Source organism: Acartia tonsa, chromosome 4 (genome assembly GCF_053477335.1).
Source record: "Acartia tonsa isolate MP-2025a chromosome 4, ASM5347733v1, whole genome shotgun sequence".
In the NCBI taxonomy this organism is placed as follows: Eukaryota; Metazoa; Arthropoda; class Copepoda; order Calanoida; family Acartiidae; genus Acartia; species Acartia tonsa.
The window spans coordinates 26,554,208-26,572,037 of record NC_137263.1 but is presented as its reverse complement, the minus strand read 5'-3'; the positions used below and the strand labels follow the sequence as shown (position 1 = coordinate 26,572,037).

Here is a 17,830-nt window from a genome sequence, read left to right as displayed (position 1 = left end):
GAAATTTTTACGTTCACACTCCCTTTAAGAAAAAAAATATTAAGATCATAGAATATTGGTTCATACGAAAAAAAACTAGAATGGTCCCTTTTTGCCTGGTAAAATGACATTTTTAAGTAAGTTTAACTGTTTGGTCGCTAACAGTCTTTAAAGTTTTCAGTTTAATTGAATTGTTTGATTCTATGAATTTACCATGAACTGTACCAGAGTAACATACGGACATACACTTGATATATAGATGTTGCCATATTAAACGTACTTTTTTCTTCCTAATTATTTTCTGACAATATTTTGACAGGTTTTCCAGTAATCTTTTCTTTGCCTGACTTTAATATTATATAAAAAGCAAATTTAATAAATCACACGTTAATAAACAAGAACATTCATAGATTCAAAGTTAGTTAGATTAAATATATTAATGAGTCAAAAATACGAAGAAATGTATTTTTTAAGTACTTTTGAATTTTGCGTACAGCCAAACCTATCTAAAAAAAATATCTGGAATAGGCAAGATAAAATTATGACAATTAAAATAGGGATAAATAAAGTGCGCACAAATTTTTATTTCGCTTATATTAATGAGCGCGCAGCTTAATGTACATTATTGCATGTTGGCTATTTAGGATTATTTTTGGTTGGTTTTGTCAGTTCTAAGTTCTAAGTTCTATGCTGTTTATTTCGTAAATCCGGCTTTATTCTAACATATTTATTGACACCATCTATTTTTAGTTTTTTTTATTCATCAATGCTTTGATTTTAAAATTAGGCAACCTTATTACATTTACTTTAAAAAGACGTCACATTTCGTCATACCAAACTTTCCAGCAGGGCTCGACTGCCGCGCTTTCAGACACGTTAAGCCTCAATATTTAACCCGTTTGGATGCTTTTAAAACTTTTTCCAAAAGAGAGCTTGCTAAATTTGGATCAGTATTAGATTATTATTACAGGCGTCTTACGCGTGATGCCGAGCCCTGCATTACAGAGAAGTTTCGCTACTACAATATTCGTTTCCGTTCTAGATTTATTTTTTTAATTGACGATGATAAATTGTTTTATATTTAATGTAAAATTGCAAACATTAATTTTTAAGGAAAAAATAATCAGACTAAGACAGTAGCTGCTAATTAGCAAATTGGCCTTTTTCTTATGTGCTTAGTTTCCTAGACCAACCGATTAATTAAACTGTGCTCAAAACTGGCGACTGCTTGATCAAATAATTTACGATAGTGTTTATTAAAATTTGCTCCTTTGAAAAGGCAAAAAATTCTTCAATATTAAAAATCTTTTCCTCAAATCTCATAATTGAAAGCTTATTTAATCCTTTCCTATTTTTAGAAAATAAACTAAAAATAAACTTTTTTTCAAACCCCATAGAATAAAAATATTATCATTATAATGTTCATATTTTATATTATTAAAGTATATGTAGAAAAAAAACAAAGATGACAACATCCATAAAAGCGAAGCATTGAAACGGTAGGACAAGCGGACATTAACACTTGTATGGTGTCAGAACTGAATAATCAGAATATAAAAGTATAAGAGTCGAAGCAAAATTGTAAGTGATTTTTTTTAAAAACTGCTTGATACAGGATAATGTTTATGGCCTTACTTACATATTTAGGACTTGATTATAGAGTTGCTTCGCTTATAAAATTGTACTTTGTTGTCCCAGGAATTAATATTCCAAAAATCAGATCAAACGGATAATTAGATCACATAAAAATTTGTAGAAAAATCAACATGTATAAAATGGACGTACGGACATTCTGGTAATTATTATAGAGTTGCTACGCTTTCTAAATCGTACCTACTACAGGTATCACCATGCAAAGTTTGACATCGATAGGACAATTCTAATATGCAAAAATTAACGAAAAAAGCTATCTGTCTCGGACTGACGGACCAACCCTAATTATAGAAAAGCTTCGCTTTTAATTAAGGTAAAAAAAACTAGTTTGTATAAACCACCAGGAAAGTTAAAAAGTTATCTATTCTTGCAAATTATTATCTTATATTAGACATGGTAGATAAAATATCCTGTAGGTTATAAAATAAATATAGTGTTTATTTTTTTATTGATAAAATAAATAAAACCATAACCTAAAAATATTACAGCGCCTTAATTTGTACATACCAAGTTTCTCAGTATGTGATCCAGTAAAGAACAAATATATATTCTAGAATTGTTTTCATTCTTTTTATTTCTGTACAATTGTGGAAAAGATAACAAGGTTAAAAACATGCATGTTTAAGTAGCGAAATATCAAAATTCACTAGATTGCCAAATCCATGAAAGCAGGCCTTCATAACGCAAAAAAGAAATCTAGGTCTTTAGTCCCATTGGGTCTTTTTTCCGTTAGGCCTTTTGTCGCTTAAAATTTTTCTTATTTGTAAAAACCAAGGACATTGATCCTTGGCGAGAAGCTCCAGTTTGATGGGGGTACCAAAGAAATTTAAAATATTTAAAACAATTTTGGTGGGGAGAGGTAAACCTCAATTAGCCCCATCCATCATCGTCATCCTTGCCCACTGATATACGTCACAACAAACTGACTTAAATTCTGATGAAATAAAAAATTGAAATAAAAGTCTCCTAAATGTACTTAATAGAGAGAGAAATTGTTTAGAATTGTTTGAAAGTCTTAGCTAGCTACCATCCTTATAAACATATTCTCATTAATATTTAAACTTATTTTCGTGTGAAACTTTTTAGTAGGCTGCATTCACCCCCACGGAGAGAGATTTAACTCATGTTATATATGTGTTAAAATATTTTTAAAGGACAAATCTATTTGTTTACTTAACTAGATTTTGTCATCACAATAATTTAGTGGAAATGTAAAGAAATTGATATGAGGCTGGGTATTTAAAGTAGAATCAATAATAGCAACACTTATAATTATTTTTGGTACAATTCTTCTTGAATTTTAAAAATAAGTATTTAAAATATATAAAAGTTTTTAAAGTAAATTACTTTAAATGTTTTGAAGGTTTCAATATGGAAGATTTAAAAAGAAAATAAGACTACCAAGTGGTCGATTTTTTATTATATTTTCTTAGAACCAACCTTTTAATATTAATATTTGAATAATCGTTTAATACAACCAATACCACATGCAAGATGACCTAAATACGTACATATTATTATTCATCCCTGTTTAAGATTTCGTAGGGTTTATAACTTATTTTAACATTAACATTATAATATTTTTACTTTAAAATGCATAAAACTATTAAGTAGAAAAACATTGTAAGAGAAAATAGTTTTTTTTTCTTTAAATAAATGATTCCATCATGGCGTTTTCTTTTTTAGTAAAGCTTAGCTTTCATTTTTTCATTTTCCTATGTATAAATTTATGTCGCTGTTTCCTCTTCTGCAAACAGAAAAAAATTAACAAAGATTTTTTTCTTTATGGTATTTTAGTCTATCCCAATTTATATGTACATTAAACGAAGGAAATCTATAATACAATGTAGAACGATGTCTGTCTGTCCGTCTGTCTTTCCGTCTGTCTGTCCGTCTGTCTGTCCGTATGTCTGTCCGTCTGTCTGTCCGTCTGTCTGTCCGTCTGTCTGTCCGTCTGTCTGTCCGTCTGTCTGTCTGTCCGTCTGTCTGTCTGTCCGTCTGTCTGTCCGTCTGTCTGTCGGTCTGAAGCTTAAGATCTCAGTAACAACAGAACCGATTGGGCTCTACTCTTCAGGGAATATACCTACTGGTCCTGTGATGGTTTTGAGCTTTTTTTTGGGGGGGTGGGGGGGGGGGTTGGGGGTTGGATTTCCCCAACCCTTCCAAAAAATGAAAAATACCCCCCCAAATTTTTTTTTTCTTTTTAAAACTAAAATTTAACAAGGATGACAACATCCATAAGTAGCGAAGCACAAAAAATCGTGGATGGAAATACGTAAAAGTAGATTTAAAGTGTATTTATTCCAAAAAAGTTTGAAAATTGGACCAAAAACACCAAATATATGGGGAAATACAAATATATGGCCAAAAACCTGATAAAAGGCAGTCTGACAGCCATGGTTGTTTTCTTTTAACAACGGGAAATCTAATTTTGATATCTATAACTGAAAAAATTTTGAAAATCGGACCATAAACACTGAAGATATGGAGAATAATGTGATAAATACAAAAATAGCCTAAAACCTGCAAAAAGGCAGTCTGGCCGTCATGGATGTTTTCTTTACACGACGGGAAATTTAATTCTCATATCTATAACTGAAAAAATTTTGAAAATTGGACCATAAACACTGAAGATATGGTGGAAATGTGAAAAATACAAAAATAGCCTAAAACCTGCAAAATGGCAGTGTAGCTGTCATAGTTGTTTTCTGTAAACGACAGGAAATTTAATTTTGATATCAATAACTGAAAAATTTTGAAAATCGGACCATAAACACTGAAGATATAGAGAAAAATGTGAAACATACAAAAATAGCCTAAAACCTGCCAAAACGGGGTCCGACCGCCCTTGATGTTTTATAGTTAATTGTGCTCCTTAATAATGGGAATGTTGTCAAAAAATTTCAGCTGTCTATCTTTAATAGGAGCCGAGAAAATCACGTTTCCCCTATTCTGTCTTACACGGACAGACGGACGGACGGACAGACGGACGGACAGACGGACGGACAGACGGACGGACGGACGGACATTTCGAATTATAGAGTAGCTTCGCTACTAAAAAGGGGGGTCGAATACCCCCCCCCCCAAAAAAAAAAAAAATTCCCCCTTCCCACAATTTTTTTACTTTTACTTTTTAAATTTAAGATACGAAAAATTAGGTTGATCAAAACTCTTGGGGCACAGCCCCTAGAGGCTAGGAGCGAAGCCGCTAGTTTTTTTATAAAGGAACTCTTATGCTCACCCCAAATTGTAGGTATATATATATATATATCTTGTATTTTATGCTAAGAGCTTATTTTATGTCTTTTACTAGATGTAACTATGTTTAAATCTAGGCTATGTTGACACCAGTTTGGCTACAAGTTAAAAGGGGATTTTATGTTCAGCTTAATTTTGTTGGATATTTTATTCTTGTTTTAGCCACAAATATGTAGATTTCGTTTCCTTTTACAGAATTTCTAGATTAGACGGTCATCAGATTAAATATATACAGGAAATGAATTAGAATTTATTCTAAACTCACAATAATTTTATATTTTATAGAAAATGGCAAATAGGTTTACTACTTGTAAAGGGTATGTAATCCAATTACAAGTTTAGATTATTCTTTATCTTATTTTCCCTTTAAGTGATAATTGCATTATGCTCTCTTTTTCAGACAGCAAATCTTTATTATTTTTTTAAACCTAATTCACATTAGTTTTGAAGTTATTGGAGGATACGAATGTATGCTTCTTATATGAAGAAAGGTTTAATTTTTAGCGGATATATTTTTGGTACCAATTGGTCTTCTATTACAAACATTTCATCAGGAGTGGGCGAATGACAAATCCACCTTTAATTAGACTATAGGAAATATACCAATCTTTCGCCAGAAATCCCTTTAACAAAGAACTAACTATTTTACAGAAGCAGATAATTGCTAGCAACACTGAATGTATTCCCCTACCTTGACAGGTCAACTGAGAAGAGTTCCAAGCTCCGTTTATACAGGAAATTGTCTCATTCATTGTCCTTTCTCCGTCCCTACAAAATAAATTTTAAATTCTGATAAATCTATCATTTAACAATAAATAAACTAACTGTATGCCATTTAGAGAAGGTCATGCACACGTATGGGTATATCCTAGTTAAAGAGCGGCTACGTTACCTATAGAAAGAGGAAATAATTAGCACAAATCCTTTAGAAAATCTGACTTTTGCACAAGTTTTTTTTTCAGTAAATTGAAAAGTTTATTTAAAATTTAAACAGAAATGAAACACAACTAAAATTACTTAACAAAGTTCAAACTAAATTTCTTCTAGTTTTATCTTTTTAAGAATATACCTTTTAAAATATCAAAAATTATATTCTTGTAGCAACAATATGTATTCTAAGTACTCTTAACCTGTACACTATCATATTCAACACAGTACCTGAATATTATGTACCAAAAAATATTGCAAAATTATAAATTCCAGGTTTATTAAATTTTATACTATGTGCTCTCTATTCTGTAACTTAGAGTCGTTATATTCCTGGCAAACTTGAAAACGATACAAATTTCATTCAAAACAAGTGTACTCACTATGTACTCAATGTAGTTTTTTTTATGTATTAACTAGACCCAAATGCTACAATGAACTCTATGTATTCTCTCCTTGTACCCTTTATCTGTATCATATGTACCCCCATTCTACAATAGAAATTCCAGGTTTAAAAACTTGTCGCAATGTACTCTCTCCCTGTAAATCAAGTACACTGTACTTACAAAGTCGTTAGTGCCTGGTTCTTGCAACAATAGAACTTGTGCACTTAGTACTCTAGCTATCCTTGTACACTATGTTCTCTCTTCTTATACACTATACCTGTATAATCTGAACCCCTTAGCACAGGCTACTATAGATATTCCAGGTTTCACAACTTGATATTGAGACTTGAATGGAAGTTCAGGATCACCACATTCTAAAAAAAAGGAAGTATTAAAAAAATGAAATTGAAAACTTTAAATTAACACAATTGTTTGACCGTACAGTTCGCAGTTTTAGCCGCTATTCGAACCCAAAACCTACCATCTGGAGATAGCGGATACGCTATGTTTTATGCTATATATTTGACAAGATCTCAAACCATTTAAGTCCGTTTTTCGGCCTTGCTTTATAGTGAATTATAATAATACAAAATCTATCTTTTATGATTTTTTATACAAATAAATTATCAAAATTTATTAATATTGATTTTATTGGTGAGACTGAAGATTACGTCATGTATAAATCCTCACACTTCCAGGTAAACAGATAAGTATTCAGTTTTCATCCGTATTAAAGTTATTGGAGATAGAATATTATCAGATAGTCCTTTTTCAATTCCATGTCAATTTCACACTCTTACATAACAAGTATATTATGTTCTAAAAACATATTTGTATAGTATGTAAGTATTGAGTTATATCAATGCCAATTAAACGTTATTTTTAATGATTTTCTAGTTATAAGTTTCTATGGTAATAAATTCATAGCGGCTGCACTCCTACAATTTAGGGGCTCAGTATTAGAAGAGTTGGAGGAAAGGGAAAAAATAATTCTAGAACTAAATCTTAAAATAAAATAGCAAAATACCATCAATGGACTAATGTCAAAATTAATCCATTAAGAAATTTTCAAAATCTTAAGATGTGGACATAAAAACTTTACTACTTTATAATAGGAAGATACATAGATTGATATCTGTCTCTGTGCCTTGCCCACAACAAACTATTAAATATTTACCAACTTTTCTTCCTTTCATTACTATATTAAACAAAAATACAGGGCTCAACAACCGTAGTTTTTTTTTTAATTAACCGATGCAGTCCGTTTACCCATCAGGTGGCCATATTGTAAAAATGTTCAGTCGTAGCAGCTCAGCAATAGGTACAAATCAAATTCCTTTTATTGAAGGGTAACAAGTATTTTTCAATTTTTAGGAAGCCTCAGCTGCCTGTGATTGTTAAGAAACATTCCAGTGCTTGACACGCAGTTCTCATCGAATTGTAATTTTTTTAGCTGCAACCGTGCCGCTGTCGCACTTTGCAAATATTTTATGGTCAGAAATTTTATCGGCCGTAAATAATTTATTTTATCAATGTGTGAAATTAATTTCCAGCTTAGCTGACAAAAATATACTTTTCTCATCTTTATATAAAGATATTTGTTCTTAAGAAAACAACTTTGTTAGCTTTATCATATCAGTTCTAATATCGAGTATTTTTATATGATGATAATATTAAAATATCTAGAATATACGACAATAAAAAACATATTTAAGGCAAACGATCTCGACACAGCATTAAATTGTTTCTAGTTATAAAAAAAATCTTGTGAATTGAAACAGTTTTATGTATTTATTATACAAAATTTGCTTCTGATTATAAATCTTACATCAAATTTACTTTAATTGATAAGTATTATTTTGTGAATTATTAAATAAACATTATCTATGTGTTTTTTATTCCAATATTTATTTTTATATTACATTTTATTTAAATGCTCCACTTCCAGTACATGTATTACCTTAAGAGCAGAGCCCAATCGTCCCCAGTAATTAGCGAGATATTTAGCTTAATCTGGACAAGCGGACTCACATTATTCTAATTTGTTTGGTTATTTTTGTATATTATTGTGTGAAAATATCTGAATCTGTGTGTTATGCAAGTTTGTGCTGACTAGAGACTTTTTCATATTTCAACAAGTCATCTTTTTTAGTAGCGCAGCTACTCTATAATTATAATTTCTCCGTATTTCGCTCTTTGAGTATCATAGCGGTGGTTAAATTAGAGTACAAGCTAAATCTATATTACGAAGTTTTGAGTCTACAAGAATTGTTCAGGCAAAATACTAAAGTACCTACGGTGTTCAGACTCATACATCTCTTATCAATTTCTACAGTCTCTATTCAGTTTCTCTCAAATCACTTTATAGATATGTATATAAAAACTATAATACATTCTATTGATCTTTTGGTTTTAAAGCTTTTTCAGTTTTTTGTTGATATTTTGCTGTTAATGGACAAAGTGTTCTTGTTCTTTTATTAAGTTATGTATGTCAACCTGTTACTTTATTTAAAACAAGCAGCTGCGCCTCTGCCATCTATGGGCGCTGTATTCAAGAGGCAGAAAAATCAGGGAGTAAGGGAGGGGACAATGGATCGAATATTCAATTTTTAGGAGTCTCAGACTTTGGGTACTGGCTTAAAGGGAATGTGCAAGAATTTAGCAGTTTCTGACTGAGTTTGGGTACTTGCGCATGAAATGCCGCTACTTGTTGTGTATGTTTTGAATATTGCAGACGGGGAGAAGGGATAAGGGAAGTGGGGGCAAGGGAAATAACTACTCGTTGTGTTAGTTTGGAATGTAGCAGACGGGGAGAAGGGAGAAGGGAGGTGGGGGCAAGGGGCAAGGGAAATAAACAGAATAAAAAGGGGCAGTCATATTCTTGCTAGCAGCTGGTTGGGTCCAATAATCTTGTAATATAAAAATCACACCATAAAACCACAATATATTTCATTAAAAACAAGTTGTAATTTCACTTTACATGACGCTATGGAAATCTATTATTCAATTAACAATCCCTTTATAATTTCCTACAAATTTATTGGATTAAACTGGATTTCATGCCCTTTCTTTGATAACTCTTATATTGAATTAATTGCCCATTGTCCCCTCCCTTACTCCCTGCAGAAAAATAGACTAAAATCATCCTGGGACGAATTTATTTCTTCCTTCTAAAGGAGAACTAAAACAGTTTAGTAATTATCGAAATCTTGAGCTAAAGACAAAATAAACCTTGCTTCTTTAGCTAATATGTCTATCGGCTACGTCCCTAGAAGCCTCTAGGCGTAATTGAGGTCGCGGAGGAGGGGAAATTGACTCCACCCCCCCCCCCTTCCTATTTTTAATAAAATAGAAAATTTAGACGTGTTTTCTTTTGGGTGAGCGCATGTACCCTCCCATAAAATAGTTTTAAGATTGTTAAGGAAAACCGTGTCAGTTTAGCGGTTGATCCTTCGTTACAGACAGGCATCTTGTTAATTTTATAAATACATCCATTAAATTTTAATTTTTCATTAAAAAGAAAATTTTTTGAGTTTATTTTCAAGGGGCGATTTCTCTTCGAGGGATTGTTTACCCTTCCCCAAAACAGCTATAAATCTTTCCAAGACCTATGAGAAGCTACACTGTAATGGAAAACCATATCGGTTCAGTGGTTAGCAAGATTATTTCGTACATTCAGACAGACAGACAAACAGACAGAGATCCTGTTACTTTATTATAAAAATTTATTTCAATATTTGAATCTACATTTGAAAATATTTTCTATTTTGTTTTATGTAAAAAAGTAATACATATAATGAAATATAATGTTCACAGAATATTACCAATATTTGGAAATAGAACAGCACATATAAAAAAAAAATCTGTAAAACACACAAGGACATACTAACAAAAAATAACACACATACAAAGTTTGATATTTACTCTGCATGTTGATGCACAATTCAAGTTATAGTATGTTCTCCTCATTTAGAAGCATCTCTGATTCTAATTTTTTCCTTAGCAAATTCGCGTATTTGGGGAGATGTTAGGCTCGAATCTCGGCCCAAACCCAGGCGTCAAAAGTTCTGCTACTGCTAATGTATCAGTTACACGACATTAAAGTGAGAACAGGGTAATGCCTTGGCCCTAATCAGGCGCAACACTTCCAGAGGAGGTATTAAAAAACTTTTAAACGTTATCTATCGCAAACTATAGTTTTTCAAATCTTATTTGAAGCCCATACATTCATACATCCAGCTACTTAAAGAACAATGAATATTGCACTGTATTAACGCCATGATAAAAATTCATGAATTGATGTATATTGGTTCTGACTCATAAAAAATAAACACATACAAAAAATACATACATACATAAATACATATACACTATACATACTAATATTAAATTGTTACATCGAGTCCGCTCAAATATTAAAATATAAACTGATAAAAATAACAATAAGATTTTTGAAGTTTAATAATCTAAGCGTTTTCTTTGTGTGTATATATTCTACAAGCTAATAAACCCTTAGCATCTACAGTAAGGAAGGGTATTGAATAGTCTTAAACCATCCCATTCTAAGTATATTTCAACAAAAATTGGTAATTGAAACCTTTCCAGGATCTATATGAAGCTGCTCTTAATGAAGAAAATCAAATTCAATTAGTGGTTAACAATATCTTAACGGACAAGCTAAAAAAAACTTTGTTACTTTATATAAAAACAAAAGTAATAGTTAAATATAAAATAATTTAATTTTCAAATTCTTTTTAGCTCTTATCTGTATTTAATAAGTCTTTTGCGGAGACAATAGTGAACATATATTCTTATCTCTCTCTTCTTTCTTTCTCACCTAGTCTTATCTTTACAAACAAAGCTAGAATAGTATTACTACGTTTTCAAACTTTAAAACATAAAAGAAAAATTTGGAAGTGAAAATGTCTGCTCTGTGTGAAGTTTCTAGCCTTTTCAAGGTTTTGGAGTCTTTTGGAGTTTTTGTGGCGCTGGTTCTTCACAGAATTGGTAACCAAGGAAGTCAGGTAGGTTCATACATTCCTTAAAATTCTTATTCGTGAATTGGTGGGCATATTAAGCCTCCACCACCCCTCATGGTTGTACAGCTGCACTATATAAAACCATTATATAAATTGAAACTAAAGCTTTATCATTAAAAAGATCATAAAGTTTTAGTGTTATGAAAAAAAACATTTTATATGGCGCCAATCTACATATATCCTTATAAAAAAGTTAAAGGATCTTGTCTGTCTGTGTGTACCGAAGGGTCTTGCTAACCACTGAACCAATATGGTTCTCCTTTACTGGATAGAATCTCATAGGTCATGGGAAGGTTTATATCTATTTTGAGTGAGAAATCACCTTAGAAAAAAGGACAACCCTCCGAAATTTTCTTTTCTTTTTAAAACTACAATTGAAAGTGGGGGGGGGGGGGGGTAGGAGCGTAGCTGCTAGTAATTTACATAGTATAAAGATTAATTTCAACATGAATGCTAATGCCATTTAACATGAAATATTTTACAATAATTTTTTTTCAATATAACCCTTACTAATAAAACGTATTTTGATTTTATTTTGACTTAGTTAGCATGATATGCTGGTTTTGCAACTTGTTTCAATCTTAATTTAAACTTTTTAAAAAATCATGTCATATTAATACATTTTTTACTAGCTGCTACGACCAACAGGCATCTAGAAACCTATGAAGAAAAGTAAATTTATTCAGAGATTTGTCTCTATACCAATTTAGTTATAAATTATCCCTAAAATTCCTTCACTGCAAAGGAATTCCATATTGATCCAGCAGTAGGCGAGATCTTAAGCTACAGACACACGGGGACACAATCATGTTACTATTATATGTAAGGGTAATAACATTACGATTGAAGTTTTAATAATAATTTGCATTTAATTACGACAATATTAGAACAATATCTTCATGAATTTCGTGTAATACTAAACAATTTACATTTTACAACAACTTTAATTAAAAAAATAAACAGTAAGACCTCAAGTTATAAACTTAAATTGCATGGTATATATGTTTTCCAGGGTATCCACGGAAATAGTTCGTGCTGGAAACTTTAAAAGGTTATAAACTCAAAGCTTAAGAAAAAATACACTTTACTTTTAATTAATAAATTAAGACTGTTGATTACATTTTTTTATAAAAATCTTATTTGTGTCAGGGATAAGGGATAGGAAACCTGGCCATAAATTAGGTCTCGGCCTGGTTTTGAAAGGGATCATGCAACTTTTACCATTTGCCTAATTTAATGACCTTACTGGCGGACGGCTCATATTGGCTACCGCTCTAAACCAATAGTGTTCTGTGATTGGTTGATACAAAACAAGCCCAAATCACAGATGGCGGAAATTTTACAAGCAGACAATTCTAGAAAAAATAATGATTTCGTCTGCTACGAAAAAATAAATATAAATGGTGTTAGATCACATTAGTTTAATTATTAAATCTGCTTAGAGTTAAACATTTAAAAAGGGCCACATAGAAAAAACAAAAATAACGGGATTATTTTTTTGGAAAGAAGGTAGCTACGAATTTTCATTTGGTAGTTTATAAATTAGATGTTGTATTTTGAATTTTAAAAATTTAGTACGGAGTTGATACAACACCTTCACCCTAATTTTTGTACAATACAACACAGTACAGATATATCATTACATTATATCCAGTATAGTATCCAAAGAACTTGATAGAATGTTACCCAAGTGCATATTTATTTATTTATTTTGAATTTTAATTAGCAATGAAATTTTAAATAAAATTTTTACTCATTAATAAAAATGCAAATAATACAAACTAAAATCTATCTGAGGGAAACCCAACGATAGCTTTCTGACAGTTCAAATTACCAAAGTAAAAGATAAAAAATTTTGGGAGAGAAAAAACTTCATTTTAGCAAAAGCCATTAATATATAGGTTTATAAAAAGTTGTGTTTTTTACTTTAAACTAGCTACCTGAATTTGATTCTATACTTTATCTACACACACACACACAGCTTTTTCATTAGCATTTTATACGAACCACTGCGCTATCCCAAAACTGGTTTATTAGGCTAGAAATAGGCCTAGGCTTGAAATAGGCCTGAAATAATATTTTCCTACGTTTCCCATCCCTTATCCCTGATTTGTGTAGACTAGTCGCTTAGTTTGGGATGGGTAAACACCATATTATCCCATGCCCTCTTTATTTTAACGAGTGTAAAAAAACAAGAACTTTGTCAAGAATCTTGCTATTTGGTATTTTAATTTTCAGGAATGAAAGCACTTCCAATATAATGAAAGATAAATGGAAACACATAGATTTAATAAAATAAACAATGCCAAGTACATTGTCATGAACATTTTGCTTAAACTTTTTATACTATTTTCTCTTCATATATTTGCTGGCTTTAAAAAGGCTTATTTCTATAAAATAAACCCCAAAGCCAGAACTATCAAAAAAAGCTTAATAAATTTCTTTTCAAAACTCATCTTTTGGAAGAAATTAAAAAGTTTTATATTTCTCAGGAAAATTAATTCTTAGTTTTAAAAAGGAAGTTAATTAAAGTTTTAATTAGAAATTAACTTTAAGTAAATGCAGTGCTAAAACTTAAATAGATTCATGTTCTGTACATCTGTACATGTATATTTGGCAAATTTGTATAATTTCTGTAACTTTTCTTCATTTTTAAAAATAAAATTATTATTGTCTTTGGTCAAAATGGAGATTTGGGTTTAACTTCCAAATGATTTAAAAATCAGATAATTCCTTGTACGAAAACTAGAAAGAATGGGACCTTGATCCTTTCTCATAATAAAATGCAAATAAAATTGAGTGTGTTTAAAGCTTTAAATATTTAGGTATGGTTTGGAACCTCTGACTTTGAGATGAACTACAAGAATGTTCCTAACGAGACTGACGCAGAAATTATTGGAAGTGGAATCTTAGTTTGTATGGGAATTGTAACGCCAACTATATTGCTCAGGTTAATAAATATTTGAAAAACATAAATGATTGGTTGTCTGTAAAAATGTATTTTTCTTCCATTTAAAATCATGTAAACCTGTGCCGACTGAAGGCGAAGCCACAAAAATCTAATAAAGAACAAGAACAATATATATTGTGAGAATTGTATGCATTTTTTCTTGTAATTTCCTTCTGGAAATAGAAATAGATATTTTGTAGCTGGGTAGTTACTGACACTAAAGTGTGGAAAAGGAATAGATCTTAGAGCAATATACATACATTAGTGTAGCCTATAGAACTATATTACAGACATTGTGTAGCGTAGCACATGACACGTAAGTAAATATAACAAATATATCTTGGTACACTATACATACATTAGTGTAGCCTATGAACTATATTACAGATATTGTGTAGCGTAGTACATGACACGTAAGTAGATATGACAAATATATCTTGGTACACTATACATACATTAGTGTAGCCTGTGAACTATATTACAGAAATTGTGTAGCGTAGTACATGACACGTAAGTAGATATGACAAATATATCTTGGTACACTATACATACATTAGTGTAGCCTATGAACTATACTGAAGATATTGTGTAGCGTAGCACATGACACTTGTGTGTAGTCTAGTAGATCTTGGAGCTCGATACATATTTACATTTGTGTAGCCTGGGAGCCATACAATATGTATTGTGTAGTATAATTAATGATACACTAAAGAAAAGATAATTGGAAGATAAGCCCCTAGAGGCTACTGGCAAAGTCACTATTTTAATTAAAAGAATAAAAAGAAGTATACATTTTCAAACATACTTTAGCTGGAGCCTAAAAACCACTCAGTCTTTATATACTATAAACGAGTTTCATTGACTCCACTACACTGTATGTATTTTGCACATTTTAGGGTTATTGCAAATATATCTTTGCTTAAATTTACTATACTTTAAATTTCAAATAAAGTTTACAGCTGAGTACATGGTGCCTTTTAGATTCAATAAAACATTTCATTCGTTTTCCTTTAAAAATTATTTTAATATTTTTTCTGCTTTTTTTTATATGTTTTAAAAGACTAGAGGACTTTAAAGGCCTTTTATACATAATTTTATCGACTATAAAGTATAAAATTTGGACATGCATGACATTTTTTACATGGCATTATTTTAATGACATTATCAATTTAGGTTGTTCAAAAAAGTGTTCATTGATGACATAATGTCTACAAAGCGATATTAAATAATGAGTTTAAAAAATATTTTGACAATTATTAATTATCATTTCTGTTCCTAGTTATCTGATTGAGGGGAGAGACAAGATTCAGATTACTGTTGTTGATATCATGTTCAGCTTTATAGCCGGGGCTCTTCTCATGACAGCTGGAGGTAAACTTATTCTTCTCATTACAGCTGGAGGTAAACTTATTATTCTCATGACAGCTGAATGTAAACTTGTTCTTCTTATGACAGTTTGAGGTAAACTTATCTGTTCTCACGACAGCTGGAGGTAAACTTATTCTTCTCATGACAGATGGAGGTAAACTTATTCTTCTCATGACAGCTGTAAGTAAATTTATTCTTTTCTTGAAAGCCGGAGTTCACTTATTCTTCTCATGACAGCTGGAGGTAAACTTATTCTTCTCGTGATAGATGGAGATAAACTTATTCTTCTCATGACAGCTGGAGGTAAACTTATTCTTCTAATGACAGCTGGAGTTAAACTAATTCTTCTCATGACAGCTGGAGGTAAATTTATTTTTCTCATAACAGCTGGAGGTAAACTTATTCTTCTCATGACGGCTGGAGGTAAAATTCTTCTTCTTATGAAAGCTGGATTTAAACTTATTCTTCTCATGACCAGCTGGAGGTAAACTTATTAGTTAGACTCTCACAACAATGTAAGACCCTATCTACCCCTAACAGGTTTCATAAATAGGCAAGACAAGGACATCTAAGCTTCTTTGTGGTAGGTTGGAGTAAAAATCTTAGAGAGTAATTCAACTTAGGGGAGTGGATGTTAATAATTGCGAAATTTTATAACCCTCCTACCACCTATAAATTTTTATGGGGGAGTTAAACCCAAACTTTCTTTTCCTCCTGGACCTGAACATCAAATGCTGTTTTGATATCTAAAGACTGCGAAAGATTTTTTCAGTTAAATTTCTATTGAAAACGACATTTATTTTATATAATATTATATATATTTAGGATGTTCATCAAAATGATTTTTAGAGTAAATTAAAGCATACAATAATCGACACTTGCATAAACTAGCATGCCTAGCAATTCTGTAATCATTTTTAGAATGTCATTAGATTTTTTGACCATTCTGTTTCGATATTAAAAGTGTGGATGCTCTATATTCTATGGGCTGAATTTAATTAGTAAATTGCTTTTTCTATAAATTTGTCTTACCTTCATATGATTAATTCGGCTTCGCTTTAATGAACGATTTCATCATAGTTAAAGCAAAGCTTTTCTATAATTAGGGTCATTCAGTCCGACCATCCGTAACGTATAGCTCTAATAGTTAATTAAAAACATACTGATGTTTAACTTTTTGGACAGCATTTTTTTGTATCATACAAATATCCTATTTATCTTATTTTTAAAGTAATGATTTCTAGTACAATAAGGTACACTGTTTTAAGCGAAGCCTCCCTACAATCAAGATCTAATCTTATAAGTATCTTGTATGTATTCATGCTTTTGCTTCTAATTGTGCTTATGAAGTTCTGAAACTTAATGTTCGTTTGTCCTACATTAGTGCTTTGCTTTCATGGATATTGTTATCCTTGTTGTTATAGGAATGGCATGTTACACGTACAACAGCGTGTTTGCTCTGTCAGGACCTCCTACTGTTGCAAATTTAAACATCAGCAGAAATAGTCAACAGGTGAGTAAATCAATTTTAGTTTATGAAAGTTACTAGAACATTTGATTTTCGTGAATTCTAAAAGATATTTAGGTATTTATTTTGTTATAGAATAATAAATGTATTTTTTTTAGAAAATTTAAAGCTTAATTTTTGCTGGATTAAAAAAGATTCTTATTCATATTGAGAAATTAAACATTAATCCTTTTGATCCTTTTTTCAGCGAAAAATAACAAAGCATTGATTCACCAGTCTTTCTAGCAATTGGGGCCTATAAAACGATACCATAAATGTACATTCGTAGGTTGCTGCAGCAATGGGTGTGATGTGCTTATCCATCAGCTTGGTATACATAGCAGACTTCTTCTGGTGCCTCATTCAACGTGCCAGATGGCTCAATGAAGCTTAAACACTCTTATATTTTTGTTATCTAACTGCCTCATTATTTATAAAATGGATAAATAATACTTGGATCTTACATCAGATTATCATGTACAATAATATTTGAACCTTGTAAGGGCTAAAATAACGATCTAACCCCTCCTCCTTATCCCAAACCCTTCCCTCATACTGGATAAATGAACTGACCAATAAATGACAGGGGAGATAGCAACCTAAATTGAAGTAAATTTTCCCCTGTCGTAATATCCACGTATATTCTACATCCATTATTATATACAATTTTTATGACATTTTAATATATATAAACATTTGTGTTTTAATAGTGTACAATAATAATAAAACTTTTGAAGACTTTATAGTTTAAAAGGATTAAAGA

General features: G+C 31.0%; 2 protein-coding genes across 2 annotated transcripts in view; one reads left to right on the top strand and one right to left on the bottom strand.

The window, feature by feature from the left end:
- Nucleotides 1-17,830, bottom strand: part of LOC145318039 (uncharacterized) — a 68,478-nt gene that overhangs the window by 34,154 nt on the left and 16,494 nt on the right. Inside the window, exons 7-8 of the mRNA XM_080159353.1 lie at nt 6,481-6,577; nt 5,582-5,658 (exon numbers count right to left, since the gene is read on the bottom strand). Of these exons, the coding sequence (XP_080015479.1) occupies nt 5,582-5,658; nt 6,481-6,577 (174 nt within the window). The remainder of the gene's footprint in view (nt 1-5,581; nt 5,659-6,480; nt 6,578-17,830) is intronic.
- On the top strand, nt 11,002-17,808 carry LOC145318040 (uncharacterized). Its single transcript, XM_080159354.1, has 5 exons — nt 11,002-11,227; nt 14,068-14,192; nt 15,472-15,563; nt 16,985-17,073; nt 17,357-17,808. Exons 1-5 carry the CDS (start codon nt 11,126-11,128, stop codon nt 17,459-17,461), a joined length of 513 nt encoding a protein of 170 aa, XP_080015480.1. The 5' UTR covers nt 11,002-11,125; the 3' UTR covers nt 17,462-17,808.